Source organism: Glycine soja, chromosome 1 (assembly GCF_004193775.1).
Source record: "Glycine soja cultivar W05 chromosome 1, ASM419377v2, whole genome shotgun sequence".
Taxonomy (NCBI): Eukaryota; Viridiplantae; Streptophyta; class Magnoliopsida; order Fabales; family Fabaceae; genus Glycine; species Glycine soja.
The window spans coordinates 56,723,215-56,749,580 of NC_041002.1; the positions used below are offsets into that span (position 1 = coordinate 56,723,215).

The 26,366-nt window shown below is 32.2% G+C and overlaps 4 protein-coding genes, 1 long non-coding RNA gene and 1 pseudogene across 6 annotated transcripts; 2 read left to right on the forward strand and 4 right to left on the reverse strand.

Annotated features, from left to right (window-relative positions):
• Positions 1 to 278: 278 nt before the first annotated feature.
• Positions 279 to 1,201, reverse strand: LOC114367718. The gene is made up of 2 exons (XR_003657260.1): positions 1,059 to 1,201; positions 279 to 958 (listed from the first exon to the last, which is right to left on the reverse strand). It is a non-coding gene; the product is annotated as an uncharacterized LOC114367718 (long non-coding RNA).
• Positions 1,202 to 3,335: 2,134 nt separating this feature from the next.
• LOC114367708 (pre-rRNA-processing protein TSR2 homolog) lies at positions 3,336 to 7,080 on the reverse strand. Its single transcript, XM_028324906.1, has 4 exons — positions 6,842 to 7,080; positions 6,595 to 6,686; positions 5,849 to 5,971; positions 3,336 to 3,488 (listed from the first exon to the last, which is right to left on the reverse strand). The coding sequence occupies exons 1-3, from the start codon at positions 7,077 to 7,079 to the stop codon at positions 5,915 to 5,917; spliced, it is 387 nt and encodes a 128-aa protein (XP_028180707.1). The 5' UTR covers position 7,080; the 3' UTR covers positions 3,336 to 3,488; positions 5,849 to 5,914.
• A 7,227-nt stretch (positions 7,081 to 14,307) lies between these two features.
• LOC114367724 (preprotein translocase subunit SECE1) lies at positions 14,308 to 15,175 on the forward strand. The gene has a single exon (XM_028324916.1). The coding sequence runs from the start codon at positions 14,390 to 14,392 to the stop codon at positions 14,855 to 14,857; it is 468 nt and encodes a 155-aa protein (XP_028180717.1). The 5' UTR covers positions 14,308 to 14,389; the 3' UTR covers positions 14,858 to 15,175.
• A 5,448-nt stretch (positions 15,176 to 20,623) lies between these two features.
• Positions 20,624 to 22,550, reverse strand: LOC114367732 (putative inactive cysteine synthase 2). 2 transcript variants are annotated; one of them, XM_028324928.1, is made up of 5 exons: positions 22,347 to 22,550; positions 21,743 to 21,804; positions 21,517 to 21,626; positions 21,325 to 21,382; positions 20,624 to 21,053 (listed from the first exon to the last, which is right to left on the reverse strand). In XM_028324928.1, exons 2-5 carry the CDS (start codon positions 21,782 to 21,784, stop codon positions 20,778 to 20,780), a joined length of 486 nt encoding a protein of 161 aa, XP_028180729.1. In that variant the 5' UTR covers positions 21,785 to 21,804; positions 22,347 to 22,550; the 3' UTR covers positions 20,624 to 20,777. The 2 variants fall into 2 exon arrangements, with proteins under 2 accessions (XP_028180729.1, XP_028180736.1); XM_028324935.1 differs by lacking the exon at positions 22,347 to 22,550 and adding an exon at positions 21,962 to 22,324.
• Positions 22,551 to 23,276: 726 nt separating this feature from the next.
• Positions 23,277 to 23,974, forward strand: LOC114367762 (ferredoxin C 1, chloroplastic). Its single transcript, XM_028324958.1, has one exon. It carries the CDS (start codon positions 23,358 to 23,360, stop codon positions 23,799 to 23,801), a length of 444 nt encoding a protein of 147 aa, XP_028180759.1. The 5' UTR covers positions 23,277 to 23,357; the 3' UTR covers positions 23,802 to 23,974.
• Positions 23,774 to 25,226, reverse strand: LOC114399095 (annotated as a pseudogene).
• Between the last annotated feature and the right edge of the window lie 1,140 nt (positions 25,227 to 26,366).

The following is a 26,366-nucleotide window of genomic DNA, read 5'->3' on the forward strand; positions in this document are numbered from 1 at the left end:
TTTCATCTATACTATTTTTTTCGTCTCTACCAGACAGTATTTGCATAGGTCCGTGATATAAAACTCAAGAAAATCAGCAGATGTCAATGTTAATTAAAATGCCCCATCAAAGTCAGTATTTGCATACATCCATGATATAAAACTCAAGAAAATCAGCAGATGCCGATGTTAATAAATTTGACTTGTATAGACCGTTAGCAGTGCTCTACTGTTCAGCTTGTTACAGGAAAGAACCATAAAGAATTTTGTGCGGTGGAGGAAAGAACCATAAACAGTACTTGACTCAGAGATATTAAAGACTTGATAACACAACTACAAGGATTGTCACGAGGTCTAGAGCCACAACTACAGGGATTGTCACCAAGTCTAAAAGCCACATTATATAGATGTAAACCCATTGGTTAGAAATATAGATAACACGTAAATCACTGCCGCAACTAGCTATGTTTCTATCAAAATGATAATAACCTCTAGAACTGTTTGATTAAAATGTTAACCCTCTTAAAGTGATTAACTTTTCTTCTATCTCAGCTACACGCTTGGCATTGCTGGCTTTCTCCTGCTCCCATTTTGATATTTGAGATAATAGAAGCTGAATCTCGTGAACAAGGGTTGGAATTGAGTTGGCAGTATTTGCTAGCTTAGAGGTCAGCTCAGCTTTTCTCTTCTGCACAGTTTCAAGTGTACTGGATTTCTCAATCCGTTTTGATTGAATTTGATCATCAATTTCTTGGATGGTTAAAGCCAATTCGTCCATTTCAGCCTCTCTCCGCGTTACTTGCATCTTGATCAAGTGTTAAACGTGGATGAACACAAAATAGTCTTGAGATTTTTGAGTTGGTTGACTGTAGCTTTGTGTTTTTTGCTTTAACTTTCTTTGGGTGCCAATCTCTTTTGTGGCAACTTCTTCAGTCTCCAGTGACTTCACTAGAGGGGGTAATGGGCAAAGATCGTATAGCTAAAAGGCCACATACATCAAACAAGAAGAAACATATAAAACGAAGAAGGGACAACAAAAGTTGCAAGGATATGAGCTAGATGAGAGAGAGGATCCCAACTTATCTCACAAACTTCAGACCAAAAATATTCTTGATTTGCTCCCTTCTAGGACTTAAATATTCATCCCATCACCTCCATAAGTGATCACTAGCATACTGTTGCTCACCCTCATACAAGGAGAAGTATGAAGGAAGAGAGTCAGTCAAAAAATAGTAAACGTCTCGAAATAAAAAAGTAGAAAACTAACTTATGGGCTCAAGACAGTCATGGAGGAAAAGCATCAACAAAAACTAGTTAAGTGAGACAAATAAAAGGACTTTAATGTAGGGGGAAAAATAGAAAAACTTATACAGCAAATCAAGACAACCTCAAAATGCAAACAGAATAACAGGGCAAAATTAATGAAAAAGTAGCAAAACTGGAATGAAAAGAAACTGTTTGGGGCTAACCTTTTGTAGGAGTTTGCTTAGTTGTGGGAACCTTCCAGCTAAATAAAGCAAAGAATTCTTCAATTTTGATGTTGGGAAAATTTGATTCAATATACCACTTAACATCAGGCTTGCTTTATGAATTATAATGACTGTTATGATGGAGGAACTAATGTTAGGCGCAGTAGTATTACCTTTCTGCACAGGTAACCAGCAAAGTACAAATAATTACGTCTCGAATGGGTAAATTATTATTGATAATTTAGGTTATGATGGAGTAGTCATTTTAGTTAGTTTTTAATTTTTTTATTTTTAAATTATTTATTGTTCTTTTTAAATAGAATATAATTTTTTGAATAATTTTATATTAAATTATTTATGTTTCTATTATTGTGTTAATTAACATAATAAAAATATAATATTTAAGTGTATTTTTTACTCTATTTTAAATTTAATTAAAAAAATTTAAGACACAGTATAAAATTAATAATAAATACATAATATGAAAAATCAAATATAATAATTGAAACTTAAAATACAATGAAAATAATTTATTTATAAATAATTTTTTACAAAAGCTTAAAATTAATTAAAAAAATTATAACACCTCAAAATATATTTTTATACGTAAAATAAAATTAAGATTTATATAAAAATGTCATATAAATATATCTATTCTTTTTATTTTTAATAAGCTAGCTTGATATCTGGTTTTAGCTATTAGTTAACTTTTTAATTAGTTTTTTTTTACATAGTCTTTAAAAAATGAAAAATTATAATTTAATTATTTAATGTATAAAAACTATAAATTACAACAATTACATCATGTTGTTAAGTTTCATATAATCATTTTGTTATTAAAATATAATGTTTAAAAATTAATTTCACACTAAATTAAAAAGTTTAGAAATTAATTTGATATTTTATATGACAAGACATAATTATTATACTTTTTACACATTTAAATATTTAATAAAAAAATAATCATTTATAGACTAATGAAAATTTTCATTTTTCAGAAACAAAATATCAATTTGACGTTGTGTGACAAGATATCATCCTCACATTTTTTTACCTATCGAACGACTTAATAAAAAAAATCATCTTTCAAAGACTAAATAAAAAAATCATTTTAGGGACTAAATAGTCAACAGTATATTATTTTAGGAATCAAAATAATCATTTATCCTAGTTATTGCTAAAAAAAATAAGTAGAAAAATACTAATACACTTTATCAAATACTATCTTTATTACTTCATTTGTTTCATAATAATCGATCTATAAGAAAAAAATAAGTCTTAAAATAATTATTATTTTAATTTTTAATTTAATATTAATTACTTTTTTACTTATATTTCTTATAATATTAATGATGGAAAACAAAAACTAAAAAAATTAAATTAATGAGGATAAAATTAATTTTATACTCTTACTTAATTTTAAAATGTTATTAAAATTTAAAAAGTATAGCAATTTAATACGTACTTAATTAAATATATTATGAATTTTCAAATTACTTATATTTATTAGTTCTCATCTGTTTTTTTTTTTTCAAGAGTAAGGGAAATTCTTCTATGTTGCATATTCTTAGACATTTAACTCTCATAATTATTTTACCAGAAAAAATCTCATGATTAGATGAACTGATACTATAAATAGATTAGAAATAAAATATTGATGATTTAATACACATTAATGTCATGTAATGTATTGATTTAGAAATTGTTTTAACAAATTTAATTACTTGTGTTGTGACATGTTTATGTTCTCAATTGTGTTTTTAGTTTAGAGGAAAAATATTTCTTAAGTATGTTGTAACATAACATGTGCTCTTTGATAGTTCTTAGAATACTAGGTTTCAAACTTTTTACCTTGTTAGACAAATATTTTTAATTTCAAATTTATAATTTGTTACCAATAAGGCCACACTTGAAACCAATCCATATTAACTTTGAAGCAACACTTGTTTGTTTCACATACAAGTTCTTTAAAATTACTCTAATTTTTGTTAAACTTCAATCTTCAAAGCATATAGGTGTCCAAAAGGGTGGTTTTGCAACCTACAAAAGCACAATCAAATTAATTATCATACTTATATCAATGATAAAAGTATGCAAAAGGTAATCACAAGATAATTTCAAATTAAATGATAATTTAATATTATTAATATAAAAGCAATTTATCTTATTTTATCTATTGAAGTTTAAGTTCCATTTATTTATGGAAAGTTACATTACATCAATACATTGTATGCCTTTTTAATAGCACAACAATTGTATGACCATATGAATGAATTGAAAATAAGTGACAATGTGAATACAAATGTACAAGATGACTATGACATTATTTGCATTTTATTCTAATGAATTGTTGGAATTGAATATAAAAGAAAAGCTTTTACCATCATCTAATGCTCATGAAACATATTGGACCTCTTATTCAATCTTAATATTAATTTAGACTGAAATTTTGATTGCTATGTTACATAATCATATATAGTTTTTATTCTCTATCAATAACATAAACACAACATGTGACTAACTTATTTGTTCATATATTATTCCCCTCATTTTATTTTAAATGATGTTTAAAGTTTTAACACATGTATTAAAAAATGTAATTAATATTTTGAATGTTATAAAATATACACAATAAAATCTACTCCCACTAAAAATATTTCATGAAAAAAAACAAATGTTTATTGATTCATTGATTTTGTAAAATGACAACTTGTTAATTCAGAAGTTTTATTAAAATATTACCTAAAATGGGACAGAGGAAGTATTTGAAAATGGTGTGTGACAATCAATTTTTGAACTAAAATTTACCTTTTCATAGAAAAATTTAGTTGAGATCATTTTGAAGTTATAATATTTTTTTAAAATGAAGTTATAATAAATTATTCACTAACTATGTATAACAATGTTTTTGACTAATAAATTAATTAAGATTAATGCTAGTAATATTCTCTATAACACTCTTTATAATACTTTTTTTGCTATTGGTCAAGATTTACTAAAAATCATAATTTTTTCATGGATCTCACTTCTTATTTAAGGAGTCTCTCTCTTAGCTAGTTTAGAAGTTGAACCACCAAAATTTGTGACTTTCAATAAATTATAGTTAATAATAGAGAGAGTATTAGAAAAATTATTATTGGGACTCATCTTAAAAGTACATGACTTACCCATCACCTATAAATTATTTCATTATCTTCTATTTTGACTAAAGTAATTAATTTCTAGTACTACAAAAATTATTTTTTACGACACACCAACAAAGACAATTAACATAAATCGATTTTTGAAGACAATGTGGTGGCAATTTCATAATCAAGTTCATTAATAACGAAGATGATTTTCAAATAATCGTTTTTACTTTTGGTAGAAAAAATGTAAAAAGAAAAAGGTATTTTTTGACCAAATCATAAATTAACCAAGTAATTGTGACAATAGTCATTCACAATTATTGGGTTTGTTTACAATTGTCTAATACTTGAATCATTATTTGTAGTAAATATTAGATAACACAACTATTTTATTTTATAGGTTTAAAAGGTACAAGTGGAAGTTCCAGATTGCCCGAGAGACTACTATATGAAGAGGTTGGTATTGGTACTATTATTGGCTACCATTTGCTCCTTTGATTGTATGCACATGCAATGCTTTAATTAGCTTAATTAATTATAGCCTCTCCTAATTAAAATGCAGATTGTTGTATTGAAATGCCAGAATATTCCTACAGATTGATTCTTTAATGATATTGTTCTTATCAAATCACACGATAAATAAAAAAGACACTAGATACATGAGCATTTTGTGTCTTAGTTTCTTTCACACAAAAAAAACCATTTTTATTTTTATTTAAAAAAAAACATTTTGAGAGGATCCTCTAAAAAACTATCTTAGAAAGTCTACTTTCTAGAATCCTCAATTTTTAATTTTTTTCAATTTTTTTTAAATAAAATTTTCTAAGATGATTTTCACGTAAAAATCATCTTATAATCTTCATTTTTTCATTTTTTAAAAAATACATTCTAAAACGGTTTTATGTGAAAATCATCTTAAAAAGTTACGCTTCTAAGACGTTAAGGAACTTTCGTGGGAAGTGTTGACTTTCCACGATATTGACTTCAAAGACAGTTTAAAATCGTCGTCACATGCCTCAAATAACTGTCGTCAAATAGACTTTTTCTAGTAGTGTTTGCTCATGTAAAGTGACATAATGGTCTAACTTAACTTATGGATTAGTTTGACTAGTATTAAAGGTTAATCTCACTAATTCAATGAACAACAATCATTCATAAAAAGAAACCAATGAAATAATATATTAAAAATATTATTTAAAAGTCAAAATTTCCAATTGGTCACTATATATATAATAATAAAAAAATAAAGATAAACAGTTTAATGAGATTTACCAAAGTCATGTGTTTGTTGAGAAGGGGAAACCTTCTAGCTACTTCACAATCTAGCTCTTTAAAGTACTATGACGATTGACGAGACAAATATTCTTCATGGATAGCTAACAATTGTTCTGCTACCTTTTTTTATCATAATAAAGCATTAGCAAAATTCAAATGATGTTAATCTAACAACATAAAAGGGCATAATATTTTTTCTACATCAAATTAAGCACATGTGATATAGTTAAATTGTATTAGATTCTTAAGAATAAGTTTTATTTACTTAATACTCCTAACAACATGACTCTACATGCAAAATCCCAAGAAAAAGTATCATTTCTTAAGCTTTTCTTTGGCAACCTTTATAAGACTTGCTGAAATTCATATATCATAATTTAAACAAATTTTGTACATGAGGATGTCATGTATGACTTATTCATGTTTATGCCTTGTCAAGAGACATTATGGAATTAGTGATGTATAATTCTATCAATTATTTCTCAAAATAAATGAAAAGTATATAAGGTTTACAATAAACCAATATGCAAATAGAAAATATTTATACACACAAAAATATTATAATACAAAATATGAGTTCTTGGAAAAAAACTTCAAGAACATGAGAAACCATGTCAACTGGTTAAAAATGTAGAAGACAAGAAGCCATAGTTATTAAGTTTAGTATAAATGTGGATTTGACATTCAAAGACATTAAACCAAACATACACAATGAAAAAACTAAAAGACATATACATATATACCTGTTCAATACTGCCATCTTCTATCTCTGTGTTAAATGTAAGCAACATACATTCATGGAGTAGGCTTTCTAAATCTTCAATAGGAATCAATGCTGCAATTTAGATATTAAATCATATTAAAAAAAAGACATTGGTGAAAGGTTAGAACAACCAAGGAAATTGGAAAACAAAATGTGGCTAAATGAATCAACTAATCATGGAATTGAAAGAAAACGAGAAAAAATGAATTGGAAAATTAGTCTACAACCATTGGATTTGGAGAGCCATGAGAATAAATCAGCGGCAAGTTGGTGCGATTTTTGGAGGGAGTCATAACCCCCCCATTGGTTTTCGACAGCCATTTGAAGGGCATACCAATGAGAAAGAAGCAAAATGATACTCTTTTGCAAGAAAATCTTAGGGTTTATTTCTTTTCTTTCAAAATGGTTCCTATTGATGAAATCCATTGAAAACACCTCTGTGTGTGTTGACAAAAAAACATTCATACAACACACAGAGGTGGGTGATGAACAAAAATACATAGCCATATATATATGTGTGTGAAATTTTTTATGGGATACACAGATGCAAAAAATAGTGAAAATGATGAAATAAATTAGTTGGAGATAGAACTATTATGAGTAATTGCTTTTATTTTTCCATATATAGAAATCTTTAAAGAGAAAAAATAGTTTAACATTTATTATGTTTTTTCTTTTTATAATTAATAAGAGACAGTATATTGATAAATTTGATTATGAAACCTCTTAAAATAAATTATAAAAAAGCATACTTTTATAACCTTGTCTATGAACTTTTTAAAAAATAAGCTAAAAAAACCTCATGAGAAAACTATAAGACATATATAAAAATACAAACAATATAAATATCTATTAAAGTAAGTTTTCAAATAAAATTCCAAGAGACAAATCAATTTTTTGAAAAGATAAAAATATTTCTTAAGAGAAAGGTTAAGACATTTTAAAATTAAAGTATAGTGGAACTTAAACTAGTGTTGTCGTAACGTGGGCCACGACAAAATGACGATAAAAAAGATAGAGGTTTCCCAAAAAGAGAAAAATTAAGAGAGTCGCTACCAACATTTATTTAAGAAAAATGTCAAAAAAAAAAAAGATAAAGAATGGTCTACGATTTAAGAAAAAGGATTCGGGAATCATTTATACACAAGGAAGTTGTTAACACCTCATGCGTCTGTCATGAAGATAAACAACCTTTAATTGAGTGTGCTAAAAATAAAGTGACTTTTAATTATTTATCTTTCTTTGAGAACATGAATTATGTTTGTTATATTTTTGTTTATTCAAAAAAAAAAAATTATTTTTTAGAAAAAAGGATTTTATTTTTTTAGCTTTTGTAGGTCGATAAGGGGTTTATCCTCACTCCTACGTACATTGAGGTGCAATGAGAAAATAAAACTTACATAATTATTTGGGTAAACAATAACTTGTGTGTTGTGTTGATTTTATCTTTTTTGAAAAGATTTATTTTAATTGTGTGAAAAAGAGTGATTAAGGCGTTGAACCTTGAAATGATCTCAAGTAATGTGTGATTTTTATGGAGAAAAAAAGGAGAATTGAATGATCATTTGTTTGAATATTTTTACATTTTTTAGAAAATATTTTAGTTTTGTGGTAAATTTTGTGAAGTCCAGCGAGTTAGAGACCCAATATGACATTTACAAAATTTTACTCACACGTTATTGAAACACCACCAATCAAGTCGGAGATCCAGCATGGAATGCACGAAATTTGAAAAAGATTTCGAATTTGCGATAAACTTTATGAAGTCAAGCAAGTCGGAGACTTATCATGTGATTCAAGAAATTTATCCACTCATTATTAAAACACCACCAAAAAAGTCAGAGACTCAGCATGGAATGCACGAAACGTAAGCACGTACTAAATAATACTAACGTACAATTACAAAATAAATGAATAATTGACGTAGCATTACACAATTAATTAAATGGATAGAATGTGTACAAATAAATTGAATGGGAATAGAAATGGATAAAATAAATAAGTGACAAAATATTTACAACACATTACTAACTAATTACGCAATGATAAATCAAATTGGAGAATAAAATAAACAATAAAGCCATGCAAAAAAAGGTGATGTAAATAGAAATTTTTATTTTATTTTGGCTATGCCCAAAAGTAGTGGGGTTTGTGCCTAAATGAGGGATGTGACTAGTAGTATTGATTTTGTAGTTTTTTGAAAAAAAAGGGTCAGGCCCAAAGTGGAAAAGACATATGTGTAAAATTGGTGGTGTAAATAACATTTTTTTATTTTGTTTTAGGCTCACAATATCATGCCCCTTTCAACTCTTTCTTTTCCTCATTTTTATAATATATTTTTTAAAAAATGATGCGCAACAAACATTAATTGAATACTCTTAAGGATCTTGTCGACGAGCCAGGGGTTCACAGGCAAGATGTAACGAATCAAAAAGCATACCCAAAGAAAGAATGAAAAAAATGAAAGAGAAGAGAGGAAAGAAAAAACCAAGGAGAATAGAAGGGAGAAAGAAAGGGATTAGAGAGGATACATAGAGATGTCACCGTTGGCTCATTTTATCTTCTCGGGATTCATCTCTCTTCTTATTTTCTATGTTTATGTGATTTTTGTGTGTAATTATATGTGTAATTGTATGTAATTTGATATTCAGACCTCCTCTTGTGTTTCTTCTCCTCTTGTCCTTTGTAATTCTTTCCTTTCTTATTATTAGTTTTTTCTATTTTATTTTTGTTCTTTCTTTCCTTTTGTTTTTTTCATTTTGTCCCTAGATTATGTTTCCTTTATTATTTTTTTGTTTTCCTCTCTTCTTTCTTTCCTTTTTTATTTCTTTTTTCTGTTCTTTTTTTTTTTCCTGTTTTTCATTTTGTTCTTACTTTTTTTCTTTTCTTTCCTTTTTCTTTTTCTCGTCTCTTTTTTTTTTTATTTCTTTCCCTTTTTTTTAATAACTTGTCTAGACAGAATTAGGATCTCACCCGTGTTATTCCTACACTTATTAGAAATAAAATCTCTTTATGACATTTACTTTCTATTTAAATAAAATAAAAGGAAATGAGAGATTAATAAAATAGAAAACAAGAAGCATATTTTGTTTCTATTTAAACAAGAAGCATAGAAAAATGTTAATTTTGTTTTCTTTATCATCTCTTTTTTGCTTACTTTCTATCTAAACATAATATTAATGAAATTTTTAAACTTAATCGTTTGCTATAATAATTGTACAATAATGGGCTAATGACAAATTCTACTTTATGGTTCGTTGGAAATTTTTATTTTGAACTAAATTCGTTAGTAATCTTCTTATAAATGGAAAATGTGCAGTTTAAAAAAGATTAATAACTTCTAAATGAAGTCGTTATTTCTTTATATGGAATACGTACAACTCATGACTAGATAAGAATCATAAATTAGGCCAACCGTATCAATAAAAATCGCAAAGCCAATAAGAATATATATAAAAAACCATCACGTAGGATAAGAAATCAGATAATTAGTTTCAAGCGTAACTCTCTGAAATCTGACAGCTTAAGTAACTTTCCAGCATGCAATATCCAATACTACACCCATCTCACATTCAAACTTCATAATTGTTAATCTCTTTTGGAATAGGCTGTCTAGGTTTACATGAATTTGCATTATATCAGGTTCTGCATTCACTGCATTGTTTATATATATTTTTCTCAGTCTCTTCTACCTTACATTTTCGTTGAGGGAAAAAACGCAGCCAAACCCATCTCTTGCCTTATGCAAGCGTCACAGTTTAAATATGCTCCAAGAAATTTATAGAAATAAGGATATTAAGCATTTAATTAAAAACTTGTCAAGTTTGGGTTGGCTTCTATCTTTTTTTTAAGGAGTTTACAATTAAAAATTCCAACTTCGTAAACTAAATGTTCGAACTAAGCTTTAAATGTGAATTGTGGAGCATACAATTTCCACAGATTTACCATAACATAACTCATGCCAGTACAAGGGAAATAATGGAGAAGGAAAATTGAGACTAAGGAACTTTCAAACAATGTCTATATTGAAGTATTGCGGCCTTTCGTCAAGATTACATACCAAGTCCTAACTATGCTGCATAATGTTGTCCTCCAGAAGGGAGATTTTACACTAGCACATTGTGCCAATCTATTCTTGTATAATATAATTTAAGGAGACAATTCAAACTCGTAATAATTTGACTCAACTAAAGAATTTACACATACAAAGAAACAAATTTCTAGTTCTATGTTCAAACTCAGGCCATGCTTGCACTATATAATGTTATGTAAATTAGAGGAATAATCACGAATTTAACAGTATGGGCAAATCATGTATTTGGCTCTGATTCTTCAGAATTCATGAATTTGCAAGGCAATTGACTTGGTGTACACCATAATAGAATTTGTTTAGATTTGGCTTGTAGTAGCTGAGACATAAGAAGGTGATGAAAACAAAGTTATATATGCACAATCAAAAAAATAATTAACGAAAGAAATCTGTATGAGAAGCACAAGAAAGGAGAATATCCCTTTTTCTTTGCATTTATGACTTCATTGAGTAGAAAACTCACTTATGCATTTAACGAATAAACTAGATAGGTTGTCACCATAATCAGTCTCAGCTTCTCACTCCCGGTTCACCAAAATGCATTATAAAGAAAAGGCACAAAATTTGATATTTTCCCATTGATAAAAAAAAATTAACACAAATATGGGGGAAATGTTAGAAAGCCCAAAATAGAAAAGATAAAAGAAATAAGCAGAGGAATGAAACATGATAATAACACATATGGTTAGAGGAATGGCTTAATGGTGTATAAAGTAATGATTTTTATGCATGATTGTGCTGTGAAGGAAGAGGGTCAGAGATTTAGGTAGAAGAAATGGATTCAGAATCAGACGACAATGAGGACGATGAGGATGAAAGAGAAGGGTGTAAGTCGAGGTAGGAAGGATCATCGGCAATAACATCAACTCAGACAGAGAGACATGCAAAAAACAAGAAAGGGAGGCTCAGAATAAGAGAGTGCGTTCGTGGATGCATTAACATCCATCACCGACAAGCATTTCAAACACTCCCCACTCATCGATCGGAGACGCTGGGAAGAGCAAAAAGGACGGTGCCAATAGCACCCCTATTCCACATTTGCTAGATCAGCACCATCAATCCCAACATACAACAAGACTTAGCATGCATGTAACCCATACATTCGTATGCAATCCAAATAGAATTATGCTTTTGTTGTGCTACTATCCATTTCGACCATTCATCAACTTACACATTCTGACAGCACGAATCGACATACAACACTGAAATATTATTGAGGCACTGCATATTTTATGCAGATCAATGGATTGGACGACCACTCAGAAAGAAAATTTAATTAGTACCACTCATCTTGGCATATTTATCCAACTCCATGCTTTTACCTTTAAGCAGCTCAAACACATCTTCTTTGTGAGCCCTCTGATTTCTAAAATAATTTCATTCTTATGATTCCACAAAGCCCACACAATTGCTATCCGTACTACCTTCCAAGCTCTATCACTGGTTCGGTGATAGTGATAGCCCCCAAAGTATGCTGCATAAAATGATTTAGGATCCTCTGGTAACACTGTTTGGACCCCTACCCAATTATAATCAGCAAAATTATAATGAAGCAACAAATGAGATGATGTTTCCTCATGTTCTAGACAGAATGGACGAATCGGATTTCCACTTTGAATATTGATACCCATTCTCACCTATAAACAATAAGAGTATAATTGGAAAAATATACAATTACATCTTGAACTCTAAAATTATCAAAGTTTTGAAAAAAAAATGCTAAGCAAGAATAGTGGGAGTATAATATTACCCATAAGTAAATATATTTAATGTTTCGGAAACTTAATATTCATTCAAGTTTCTTTATCTAGTAAGGAGGAGGATTATAGTAGAAAGATTTAGAATTATACTTACATAAATGATTTATTATACTATACAATTGTATCTACTACTACATTTACTTATTAAAGATATTATTGGGGGAAAAATTAAAGCGTTCTGGATATAAAATGAGAGATAATTTGAAGAGAAATAAAATGAAACGAAATGAGTATGAATAATATAATCAATTGATTTTTTTTCATAGTTGTTAAATTTAGTTTGAATTTGTATAATTATAATGTTTTTCAAAATTTCATATAATTTATCAATTGTGTTATGGAGAAATGACAAGAATGAACACGTGGCTCGTTCCTTGATTGTGTAACTCAATGATCCACTTTGATCACCACCCGCTCAATTGTCCTCGTCACAAGGACCGCCTAACCACACTGTCATTGCCATTATCTGATAAATAAGCAAAAAATATTCAATATGTTGACTTGAATGCACCCAATAACTTAATGTACAAGATCTGTCAGAAGTCACAGATCATAAATGCTCGCTTTGTTTCTAAGGTCTTGTAGAAAACAGACATTTGCAGTTCTGTACCTCTAAGCATGTAAATAATGCTATATTTCTATGGTATTGGTAGCAGTGGGAAGTAGTAAAAATAAACATGTACAGGTAATAAGAGAGGATATTTACCCAAAGAATGAGCTATAAGACTGTCATCCTCCTTCCAGATTTCTTCAAGATTAGTTCCACATTTAAGCTGATGTAAACTATCAAAATGGTCATAAGCCTTTACAATATGCAAGAGAAAACAAACAAGATGATTTTTATTTCTATTACCCAAAAATCATTTAAAAATACCTTTGAGATGGCCAATTCAATGCAACATAGCAGCTCCTTTGCAACAGGCTTCTATGAACCACGCAAGAGACAAGCACCAAGATTCAAAATCTTATTCCGAATCTCATCATCCAAATCAGCAGCTCTACATGTTTGTAGAAGATTATTAACTTGAGAAATAATAACAGACCTCCCATCACAGTGTCGGCAGTGGTACTGGGCATCTAGCCCAATACTTCCTCCAACTTTGCCAGCCAAGAGAGATTCAAGAGCGCATTCCATATGAGAAACATGGCCACAGATGCCCCCACCAACGTTCACCTTGCACTTGATATAACTATAGCCACCATAAGCTGAAGAAACAGTTTTGCAACAAAGGCTGCAAACACAGTCACGACAAAACCCAGGTTCAGAACAACAGATATCCCAAGGCATGGTTAGTGAATATTTTTCAACTTCTTCTAACACCAGACTAGTGCACTTCTTATTACTTGCTTTACACTTGACATACGCTTCTTGTGCTATCTGTTGAAGAGATACAACAGCTATAGGCACTTCATTGCCTGTCTGTGATACAGAACAGCATAGATAGTTATTTAGCAATGTGATATCATCTTAATAAGCAAAATAAACACAACATTATGGTGCTGGAACATCTGAAAAAGTGGTGATGTGGGTCTTCAAAGTGGCCTTCCTGTTACACAAAGACTGAGACTTTTCAAGTTGTTCTTGTCAAAATAAACAACTAAAGTGGTATTTTGTTGAGAATAATTTATTGTGAAAAATGTTAATTAATATATAATGAAATTTTTTAACGATAATAATAATAATAAATCATTTAGAATTTTTAATTATTATATAAATTAAATTTTATTTGATATTTATTTTTCAAATGTAGATATTTTAATTTTAGAAATTTCATCAAATTATAGAATTGGGTTGGGGCTAAGTCTTAATTTATGGGCCTATGAATGAACTGTGTCCTTATAGAGGAGTAAGTAACATAGAGAACAGAGCGTGAGTCACAGTCGTATGTTATCCACAAAACCAACAGCAACACAAATCGTAATTGATGGCTGTGCAAGCTTTCTATCACTTAGGGTCACCGCTGACGTCACAGTCACACTTTCCATCACCCCCTCTCCGACTCACACTCACTGCTTCCGCGCCCTTCAAGCCCCGACCCCTCGCTTCCATCGGAATCTCGCCGCTCCCGGAGAGGCGCCGGATGCCGGTGGCCGGCGCCGTGGAGGAAAGCCAAGAGAGTTCCGAACCGGAAGCGGAAGCGGATTTGGCATCGGAACTGAAGAAGGCGATGGCGGAGAGGAAAGAGAAAGAAGAGGAGAACATGTTGAGCGGAGTGGCGCGTGAGATCGACGAGATTGAATGGCCCGCGTTCGGGAAAGTATTGGGTACCACCGGCGTTGTCCTCAGCGTTATTTTTGGTTCCAGCGTCGTTTTGCTCAGCGTCAATGCCGTTTTGGCCGAGATTTCTGATCGGGTTTTTGCTGGCAAAGGGATCCAGGATTTCTTCACCTGAACCTCGTGCAATTTTTGTGACTAACCTTTCAATTGCTACAATTTTACTCATTATGTTCCCAAACTGCTTTCACCAAAAGCAGCTCCTGCTCCTTTTCTACGCATTCATAGAAATTTTTATTTGCTTGTCTGTAACCTATAATGCTAGAGTTTTGATCTTATTGCATTATTTTTCACCAACAACAATGTAACTAGCTTATGTTAAACCCCTTGCTGTAAGAAATGTTCACATTATTTACGTTCCTGCACTGTATTTATCTTTGAAAAAATATATCTGTCGTGAATAAAAAAAAAATACATTGCTTTTTTCCATTCATCATTTCCTTAATGCACATCTTTCCCGCGAATTCCCCTTCACTTGTGTTTGTAGAATACTCTGCTCATCGTAAAGAAGCTGCACTTTTTTCGTAGGCTTTGATTTAGAGCATTACTAATAGATTTTTTAAGGTGCACGCCGTACTTTTCACATAACATACACTTATTTATTCCCTCTTTCTTTTGATACAATGTTGTCTGGTCTGAGTCTTTTGGAGCAAGTTTTATTTTAGAAATCACAAACAGTACTCTTTTTTTTTTTTTTTTTATCATTGAGAAATAAACAGAAACAAAGCAAGAAAGCTAAACTCTCAAGGAAGAATTCCCAAGAGCTTCAGCTAACGTTTTCCTTTATTCATTTGCAATCACTTTTGATTGTGCTTCATGTGATTGCTGTCTATATAATTTCAAAATCAAATAATGATGCATATATATATATATATATATATTTTTTTTTTTGAAGGGCATATATATATATATATATATTATAAAAGATAAAGATAAAGATTTGGCCCCTCCAAAGTATAGGATGCACCACCTTTGATAAGAAGGTATTTGATTTTTCCAAATTCATACTAAGCCACCATATTGCTTTGTTGATTAATAATAATGGAAACTCTTTACTTTAGAGGATCCTAATCTTAATACAAGGGACAATGTATAACACCCAAAGCAGATCACATCTAGTCATCTGAATTGAACTTTAATGGAACTGATCTTATAGAAATATGGCGTCAGAATTAATACCATCTTGATGATGAGGGTTCTCAAGCTAAAAAAAGAAAAGTTGGAATTTATGTTTTAAGTTTTTAACTCTACTGGAGTTTGTTATAGAGAGACTTTGAATTTAAGATGTCATTGTACTCTGAGAAGTTTCAGCTTCTGTTGGTTTCAGCACCACTGCTTCCACCATATGTGTTAGAAATTTGAATATATGCTCATTTCTTCTTCATTACATATTTGACTGATACAAATCTGTTCAAAATAATGAAGTCTGAAATGCTTCAATTTTACTGAATAATACTAACTTTATTGGTGGTTCTGCACTAGTTCGCTGCTCTTTTCTTTCTTTGGATTTGTTATTCTTGTGTTGTTGCCATCATCATCATCATCAATGTGATTATTTGCTTCCTTGACTGATACAAATCTGTTCAAAATAATGAAGTCTGAAATGCTTCAATTTTACTGAATAATACTAACTTTATTGGTGGCTCTGCACTAGTTCGCTGCTCTTTTCTTTCTTTGGATTTGTTATTCTTGTGTTGTTGCCATCATCATCATCATCAATGTGATTATTTGCTTCCATCATTAAATTTAATCAATTAGGAATCTTGTTCCACTAACATGATTGCAGCATATTTTAGCAAGATCCTTATTTTTCTCCCACTGAATTGTGGGAAATCTTTATTTGAAACAAGCAGGTATTTTCAAGGACCTAAATCTGAGGGAGGTGAACATAGTTTCTTGTCCAAAACTTTAGGAAGGAACAAGGTTCTTCGCATGGAGTCACAGATGGATAACACTTTGATGCCACCTGGTGGAGTTGCAGGGTGATTATCTGCAGCCTTCTTTCTTATTTATTGAGTATGCCTAAGCAGAAACTGTGAAGCAAGAGGGTCAGTCCGGTCGACCTTTCTTTGATGAATGGCCTAAAAGCAGGGACTCATGGTCTGGTCTGGAAGATGAGAGATCCAACCACACTCAACTCTCAATATCCATTCCTATGTCAGCATCAAATTTCTCTACAGCTAGCTCTCATTCCCCACATGATGAGATTTAAATTAGGCCATGTTGAATGAAGCATGTACCAACCACCTGAATCCTGTAATTATATTGTTGCAGACAACTAAGAACCGCACCTTTGGGTTCTGAAAGTACCAAAGACACCCGCTTTGTTGTATTTTCTCTAGTTTAGACTCTAGCTCCCGGGTTTTAATAGAATCCCGTTTTGTGCACTTTCTGTTGAGCAAGTTGTCCTCCACTGTGGAACTTCATCTAGTGGGTGGATTTTAATAGAATCCATTAACTTCCTTGTTTTCCATCTAATGAACAAACAACAGTATTTTGTCCTGATTTAATGGATGTTGAATGAAGTTACTGATTTTGTTCATGAATTAACGCATCCCTTGGAGTTCTTTTTATGAGTTTGAGATGGAGAAAAACCTTGAAATTTGGTACTAGACTATTAGCTGGCGGCATAAATAAGAAAAATTTACCATGATGTTTATCAATTCAATTGAACTTAACAAAGTGTTATGGAAGCTAAATATGTGCCATGAATACATTTTATATAATATTATAGACCATTGAACATTTGGCTTTCTCAAAGAAAGAACATAAACGCGTAGAAAATATTCCTGGCTTAACGCCAGTCTCTGGGAGGCCAATGGCCACTAATACCATAAAAAGTAAATTGAGTTTTTGGGCCAAAAAAAGTGAATGGGGTTAGATAACTTTCAAGGCCCATTGGCATAGCCGCAGCGCAGCTTGCATTTCAACGGCGAATTTTAGTTATATCTTCTACTCCGTTGCTATAGAAAATGAGGATTGAGTTTCTTAAGTGCCCGTTTAATTTCAAGTTTGGATAGAATTGTTTCTGATCAAATTAATTTTAAATTCTTAAATGTGATTGAAAAACTTGTTCAAATTAATCTTACATTCAAGTTATTTCTTCTAGTTCAATCCATTTTTTTACCGTATAGTAGTGGTAACAAAGGTTGAACATAAGACTTGTACAAGTACAAATCATACAAACTCCTCCACTAAGCTGACCTTAGTGGGTTTAGTTCAATCCATGTTTTGGTTGGCTTATTGTGGCTTAAGGCTGGAGGTGTTGAAAGTGCTCAAGCATTGTCCTAGACTTCAAAATATTGTCATTGTCCTCTTCAATGTCTTAATTATATTTCATGTACATTGTTAACAGAGATATATAGCCAAATTCTCCTTTTACGATGGAAAGAGAAGAGATTGGAAAAATCCACGATGTGTTCCTAGATGCATCTCGTCGCACCTTAAAACATGCCGTATTAATATGTATGGTGGTACGGAAACAGAGTTGGAATTTGCAAAATATATTATACAAAATGCAAGACTGTTACAGGACATGGCAATCAGCTTTTGTGACAAGACAAAAGATTGGCAAAAGCATCACATGATAAAACATTTATAATTGAGCACAAGGATCTCTTCAACTTGTAAATTTTCGTTTAATTGATAAAAAGATCTGAGTGGCTGGTTGCAAGTAGTGATGTTTCCAATTGATAGATTGTCATGTAAGTGTTGTTATTTGTATTGGAAAGTTGGTTAAAGCTTTTGTTATGGCTTTAGTATTGGTTTGACCTCTGGCTGTTGCTGTATTGCGGTCTTGTGCTTTGTCCTTTCACTTGTTTATTTATCGATAAAATTATGTTTGCCTTAAAAACAAAATAACAAAGTTAATTAGTCGTAGTTTAAGAAACACAATATCATGACATATTGCATGCCAGTGGCCAGTGGCCGAGCTTTCTGATCGGGTTTTAAAACACTGCGGAGGTGGTTTCTTGTGTGCACCGCTTAGAATAAGTTTAATTAGGTGATTATGATTCTGATTATTATCAAGACTTACCTTGCTCTTGAAGCTTAAGCATACATTTTAATAATTTAACAATCTATTATCAATTCATCATTATTATAAATAGTAAAAAATTAAATGAGTTGCATAATTATCACTGTTATTACTCTGTCAAACAAATCACTGTTGTTATGATCCTGTGGCTCAATACTTCTCTCAGCCCATCACGTGGCTTCCGTAACCACCACGTTCTGGATCATGCAACTCTACCTGATGTAGAAACGCATCATTAAGAACTATTTTGGCTCCGTTGAGAAAACGGAGGAGGCAAGAATAAGGAAGAAAGAACCTATATTGGCTAGTATAGGTGTTATCCGTGGATTAAGGACTCAATTAGAAGCAAAAACGTTGGATATGAGATAAATCACACACCTTTGCTAACACAAGAAATTTAATAAGATTCTACCTAAGTCACATGTCTTTCAGATGAGATATTAATTTTAACATTATACTCGTTCAAGGTGTTGTTGAGAAGTAAATGAAGAAGAAACACAAGCGTAAGAAAGGACGGATGTAGCAAACCAAACTTTGTAATTCCCATTACATATCCGAGATGAAAAACCACGTTTACTGAAATTCATTAAGTGATACATACATATTACTGGTATATAGTTTTTCTAATTCGAATTACATATTCAAGAATTGATGCAGTTGTTTTTGCCAGATTACTCGTATAGTTTTTCTGATTCAAAAAAATGTCGGGTAATATAGGTGTATGCTATGTGATGGCTTTGATGTTGTGGTTCATTTTAGTTTTGCTCTGTACTTTCTCTAAGTCTGCTGCTTTGGAACAACTTGTGACAAAGCTCAGCCTTTACATGTAACTAGTGTTCTATCCCGGTTATGCTTGTGTTTTTTTCTCTTTGTTTTTAAAATATAAAAAAATCTGTATTTAAATAAAATTCAAAAGAGTTCATATAAATATTGAAAGATTTGCAAAGAGAGACCCACATAACTTTTAGGATTAATTTAGAGAATAAACATACCAGCTCGTATTATAACATGTTAGCCTTAACGAATAACTTCCTGGTACTGCAAGGTATCATCTATAACATTTTTCTGATTATTTCCTTTTCAATATTCATTAATTTGGTACTGCAAGTATCTTCTTTGGTCCTTGTCGTGTTTAATAATAATTCTCGTTCATTCTTACTTGATAGCACTTTCTTTAATAAAAATTCTAAGTTGAAAGCATTTTAAGGCTTTGTCATGTTTGTCTTTGACTGTATTTTATCATTTTGTTGGCTTATTTTTTGTTTCTACACGAGGTATAAGGTATTTGTTATATTTATGAAGTTTAAGATGGTAAATTAGAAGGATGAGTGACAAGGTATCTATAAACCGTAGCAAGAGCAATAAAGTGTTTTATGTTGTTTATAATAATAGGATAAATAAAAGAATGATTAAATTTATTATGACTACTTTGTTAGGCTTATACCTTTATATATAATATTATTATTAATTTTCTGCAAAATATAATATTCTATAATAAGCATGATTATTAAATAAAAAAATGATATAAAAAAAATAATGATGGAATTACCGATGGATATTTCTATCGGAAATATATAAGTTATGTTCGTTCAGCTCCAAATCCGTTGGCAAATACCAACTGAATGTAAAAATTACCAACGGAGTTTTTTCCCACAATCAAATTACCGACAGATCTTTATTCTCGGAAATTCAAATATACCTACGGATTTTCATGCTTACCAGGTTTTGGCCCATTGGAAATCAACCTTTTTCTTGTAGCGGTAAGCTTTTCAAGGTTTTCAACGAAAAGAAAAAAAACAATTATAACATGTTCTATTTCAACTAAAAGGGACAATTGATCAGAATGTGTTGTTGGAAAGATCATTTGGTTAAACTAATTTTAATATGTGAAGTTTTCAATAATGGTAAAAAGTAAATTATAAAAATAAAAAAGAAAAGGAATCTGCAATGACAATGACAATGTACATGTGTCAAGAATCAGTTGTACCAGTTACAGAAAAATTTACTTAAATACCTTGGGATTGGCAGGGTTTTCAAATTGTTGAAGTATGTAGGCATTGGGTGTCTTAGCCAATATCTCTTCAGCCTTCTGAACAGCACCTTTCATTCCCTTAGCAGGATCTGTCAGAACCAACTCAGCTCCAAAAGCTAACAGAATGATTCTTCTCTCGAGACTCATAGAAGCAGGCATTGTAATTATGAGCTTGTAACCCCTGGCTGCTGCCATAAAGGCTAATCCAATGCCAGTATTACCACTTGTCGGTTCAATGAGGACACTCTTCCGTAAAATAAGATACTCAAATATCAGTATTATAAATTAAATTGCCAACTCGGAGATACACTAAATTAATACCAAGAATTCCTTTTCTCACTGTACCACTTCCAAGTATTGTAAATATCAGTTTACATGCCCAGGTTTAGGAACATCATGATTCACACAAACACAAACAATGAGTTAATCATGATATAACTGTTTATACCATTCCAATATGACACCTTACTAGTCTATTACTAGCTTCACTTCATTTTAATTATCAAGGTATACCAACCTTTCCAGGTGTGATAAGTCCCTTCTCTTCTGCATCAGCAATCATACTATACCCAATCCTGTGTGTCAAAAACAAGAAAACAAGCACGAAATAAAAATAAAAAATAAAAAAAAGCCATGCAAAGCATAATGCTACTGAAAGCATTAACTTAAACTCAAAGAATCAATAGTCATGACAATGGAAAATAGTTACCTGTCCTTCACACTAGAGCATGGCTCCATCAACTCCAGTTTAGCAGCAACTCGGGCAACACAGCCATCCGCAAGTTTATTTAGATATACTAAGGGGGTTTTACCAATCAACTACATAAAACACACATCAGACAACAGTACATAATCTAGAAAGAAACACTATCAACAGGGGCAAAACACAGAATGAAAAAGCATGCAGAAATGGGCATCATGGTACACAAACTCACTTCCGTAACATCTTTGGCAATTCCAGACCTTTCAACAGCCATTATATCTGCTCACTACAAAGCTGACAAACAAACACAAACTATTAGCATAGAACCTACAAATTCCATATCCCCAACCACAAAGCTACCAAAACCCACACACCCAAAAAGAACTAAGAAGAAGAAGAAAATTCAATCGTAATAAAATTTCAATCTTGTATGGCTAGAAAGAAATACTACATTTCAACATTTTCTTGACATCAACTTTCTCGGAACCAAGTAGGAGGAACACAAAAACGAGAAAATCTACTGCTTTTTTGCGTGAAATATCAGTGCCTAAGTGAAATATAAAGAACAGTAAAACTAAAATAGGAAAATGACAATCTGAATAATAAATTAAAAATATTCTAAATTGGGGTTTGCATTGGCCATCATCAAGCGTCGCCGTTTCAACTCCGACAGCCGTCATACAAAAAGAAAAAAAAAATATTAAAAAGAACTAAACAACCACTGATATTGATGAATTAAGATTGATTAGAGGCAAATAAACCCTAATTCAGATGAGTAATTAGCAAACAATAGTTTGATTAATGGAGTGGAGGATCATAAAGAAACAAAAAATGACCTTGAGGAACAGGAATGACGATAGTGAATAACAAACACACTAAGACAAACACAGCAGCGATCTATGAACAACAAAGTACTGCGAAGCTAACGACACTCGCATTGCAGTCATATATTTACCGAAAAAGAAAACAATAATAATGATTTTTGGACCGTGCTAGTCCCGCGTTTATCACACGCAGTGTTTTTTTTTTAATTGTTTTTTCGGCTACACAGAGTTATGTAGCATAATAAGAAATAAAAAAACTAGTCGGACACCGAGAGGTATTTAATTCGAATCCTAACTAAATTTTAAAGTTGAAAAAACATTGCATAATTTTGTAAAAAAAACGCATTTAATTAATTAAATTAATTCTTATCCATATTAATTTAAGAGTATGTTTGGATAGAGAATTTTAGCTGAAGAAAGTATTTTATCAGAATTTGAATTTCTGTAATATAGAATTCATTGGATATATTTTTTTAAAAAAAATTAAAATTTTAAAATTTTAAAATTTTAAAACAGAATTTTAAACAACAAATTTCAATTTCCTTCTAAAAGGTGAGAAATTGAAATTCTCTTCTTACAGTCTTCTTCCTCAAGAAACAAGAAACCACCGATTGAGATTGTAGAATGATCGAGTACGTAGAGGAATACGTATAATTAACACACCAATCTAATTTTTTTTTTCACCCTCATAATTTTAACTTTTTTTAACCAAACACAAAATTTTGAAAATAAAAGAATTTTAATTGAAGTATTTAAAATTCTTAAAATTAAAATTTTTTCAAAATTTTAAATTCCTCCATTCAAACACACTCTAAGAGTTAATGTTTAACATGATAACATTTACATTTTAAATATTTATACAATATTTTTTTATTTATGGAAAAAATATTAAAATATGAATCTCTCCATTTAGCGTGACTTATTTTTTGTTGAAAAAGGGTCTCCTCATCTTTCCACCACAAGTCTTATCCATTCATTTCATCCATCCAGCACGCGCACTTCCTTTGGAGTCTCTGCCTGAAGATGGCAAGCCTTCAGTTAACAACAACACCCTTCACTCTTTTGAGACAACAAAGGCAGCACCCCACAAAGAAGAAGTCCACTGCTTCTCAGCTGAACCCTCCTCGGCCACGTCCCCTCAGAGTGAGTGTGAGGTCCTATAAAGTGGTGATTGAGCACGATGGAGAGTCCACTGAGGTGGAGGTTGAACCTGACGAGACCATTCTGTCAAAGGCATTGGACTCTGGCTTGTCTGTGCCTCATGATTGCAAGCTTGGAGTCTGCATGACATGCCCTGCTCGCCTCATTAGTGGATCTGTTGATCAGAGTGATGGAATGCTAAGTGATGATGTGGTGGAGCGTGGCTATGCTCTCTTGTGTGCAGCCTACCCTCAATCCGATTGTCATATTAAGATTATCCCCGAGGATGAGCTATTGTCTTTGCAGTTAGCCACAGCCAATGACTAGTCTGTTTTTGAGTTTTGAATCTAGTGTAATTAATTCCATGCTGCTGCTGAGTCTTTGCTTGTTTCTTAAAAATATTTGCTGATGTCGCTCTGGTTTTATATATACTACTTCTGTTACTATTATGTAGCATTTTATTGATGCTTGAAATACAACATTTGACTCAAATTAGAATAGACACCAACTGCCCAACACTGCTGATAAATGGTTATCTAGCACAATGAACTAAATGTGGATACTAGTTATCATTTTGCAATTTTATTTAAAAATTCTTAACTTTATCCACATATTACAAGGGTGCAATCCAAAATGGAAGTAGAATTTCACAGCTGCCAAATGATTCAAATCCTACCTAGGCTAGCCTTACCAAGGTTTTAAATAAAAAAAAGAAAATGGTGCATGAACATGATCTCAGCCGCAACGTCAAGGTTTGGTCACTGTGACCGCACCACAGCCACATTTGTGTCCGTAATTTCTCACACCATCAAAGATTGCAACGAAATTACATTACAATCGCAACTGCAATCTAAAACCTTGAGCTTTAAATAAAAGGACCGAATTCCCCTTCCATTTGTGTAAAACGTAAGCTGATATGCATCTCATATGTATAACCATGGGACTATAGACAATGCCAACTGAATGAGCACACCTCAGGTCAAATGGGTTGAATGACTTCTTGGGCCTCTGCTTAATCTTTTCCTTTACGTTGATGCCATTATCAATGATAAACTGAAGAACAATCTAAAGCTTCCCCTCCACCCTTTCTTTCCTTGGAGTGTAAATTACGTCATGGATATCATCAGCCAATGCTCTCTGAGCCAGAATTGCCCCCACAGCAGCACAAGTGGTTTTGTTCTTGGTAGAAGCCAGGTCAAACTTGATGCCCTTGGAAATGGAATGTGCCACAGCGACAACCTTGCTAGTTACCCTATGAACAATGCAAGCACGAACCCAGGCTTTTGATACGAAAATGTCCAAACAAAGCGGTTCATGATAAGGCCCCGTAAGCTGGTTAAACGTGGGTGTCCTCTGCCTCTTGTTCACAGTAGACCCATCATTGATTTCTTCCACCCGGGGCACAACACTTTTACTTCTTGTCAATTCATTAACTCTGGGAAGCTTGTGATCTTTGGAAACCACATTTGGAGTTGTTTTAGCTTTGTTTACCTCCTCTTTTTTCTTGAAAGATTTCTTCCGGTGCAAATCTAAATTATACTCTTCAAACTCCTTGGAACTGCGTTCAAACTTGTAGAATAGATCGCCACAAACTCTCATATTTTCTATGTCCTCAAAACCTAGTTCACCCTCCACACGGTCATCAAGGGCTTCATCAGTCACTTGCGGACCAAAAGAAGTAATAGCTCTTGATGCTAGTTCTCGCCAGGCTTGTGCAACCCCAGATGAGACCCCCCAAGCATCATGATGTTGTCATTAAATCCAAATACTAGTGTGGAAATGGCATGCTACCTAACATTCAAACTAAGGCTACTCAATTTAACTTCTGGAAAGATGTTCAAAATGGGCTTGTTTGGCACCTAGGGAACGACCTTAGTGTGCATTTTTTGGGTGGATAAGTGGTATTCTTCATCATAAGGCTATGATTGCGCTGGATTCTTATGAGTTGCAGAGGAAAGTTTTTGAATTCAAGGTGGTTGATGGAGGCTGGGATTTTCAGTAACTCCAACAAGTGTTACCCCATTATGAATGTAGATGAGGTGATTGATCTGTTATTCAAGGGTGATGACATCCCCGCTTGGAAATACACTGCCAACGGAGAATTCACCGTCAAGAGTGCCTCCTGTGCTATTTCCTCAATAGATGAGGTGATTGATCTGTTATTCAAGGGCATTTGGAAATGGCAGGGTCCAGAGAGGATCAAGATTCTTTTATGGAAAATGGCTAACAAAGGGATTCTCACCAACCAGGCTCGTCTTCGAAGGGGCATGACAGATACTGCATTATTCCCGATCTGCAATAAGAATGATGAATCTATATCCCACTGTCTTAGGGATTTGAAATATGCTCGTGAGTGCAGAAGCCCAACCTGATTTTTTTCACTTGTGAGTTGTGTTAGTGGCTGTGGAGCAACATCGAGAATGCTAGACCAAGTACGAAAGATGTTTGGAGTATTATTTTCGGTGTTTCCATCTCGGTCTGGTGGAGGAATAGGAATGATGTGGTGTTTAACAAAACCAATTCTTTAGCCCTTAGTATTCATCGTTGGATTGGAAATGAAGTGTCTGATATCCTGCAAGCTGAGGAGTTTTTTAAAGGGATAAAGAGGCAAGTTGTTTCTAACGCTAACATGGAGTCCATTTGTTGGGATCCCCCTGCCGAATCCAAAATCAAACATAACTGTGACGGCACAGTTGCCAGTGATGGCAGTGCGGCTTATGGCAGAGTTTTAAGGAATAATGCAAGTGAGGTGATCCTTCTCCTTTGCTTATAGTTTGGGAGTCTGCTTGTTTACTCAAGCCAAACTTCATGCCATTAGAATTAGTCTTAAGATTGTAGCTATGAGAGGCTTCTCTGATCTTGATATTGAGTCTGATTCGTTGACAACTATCA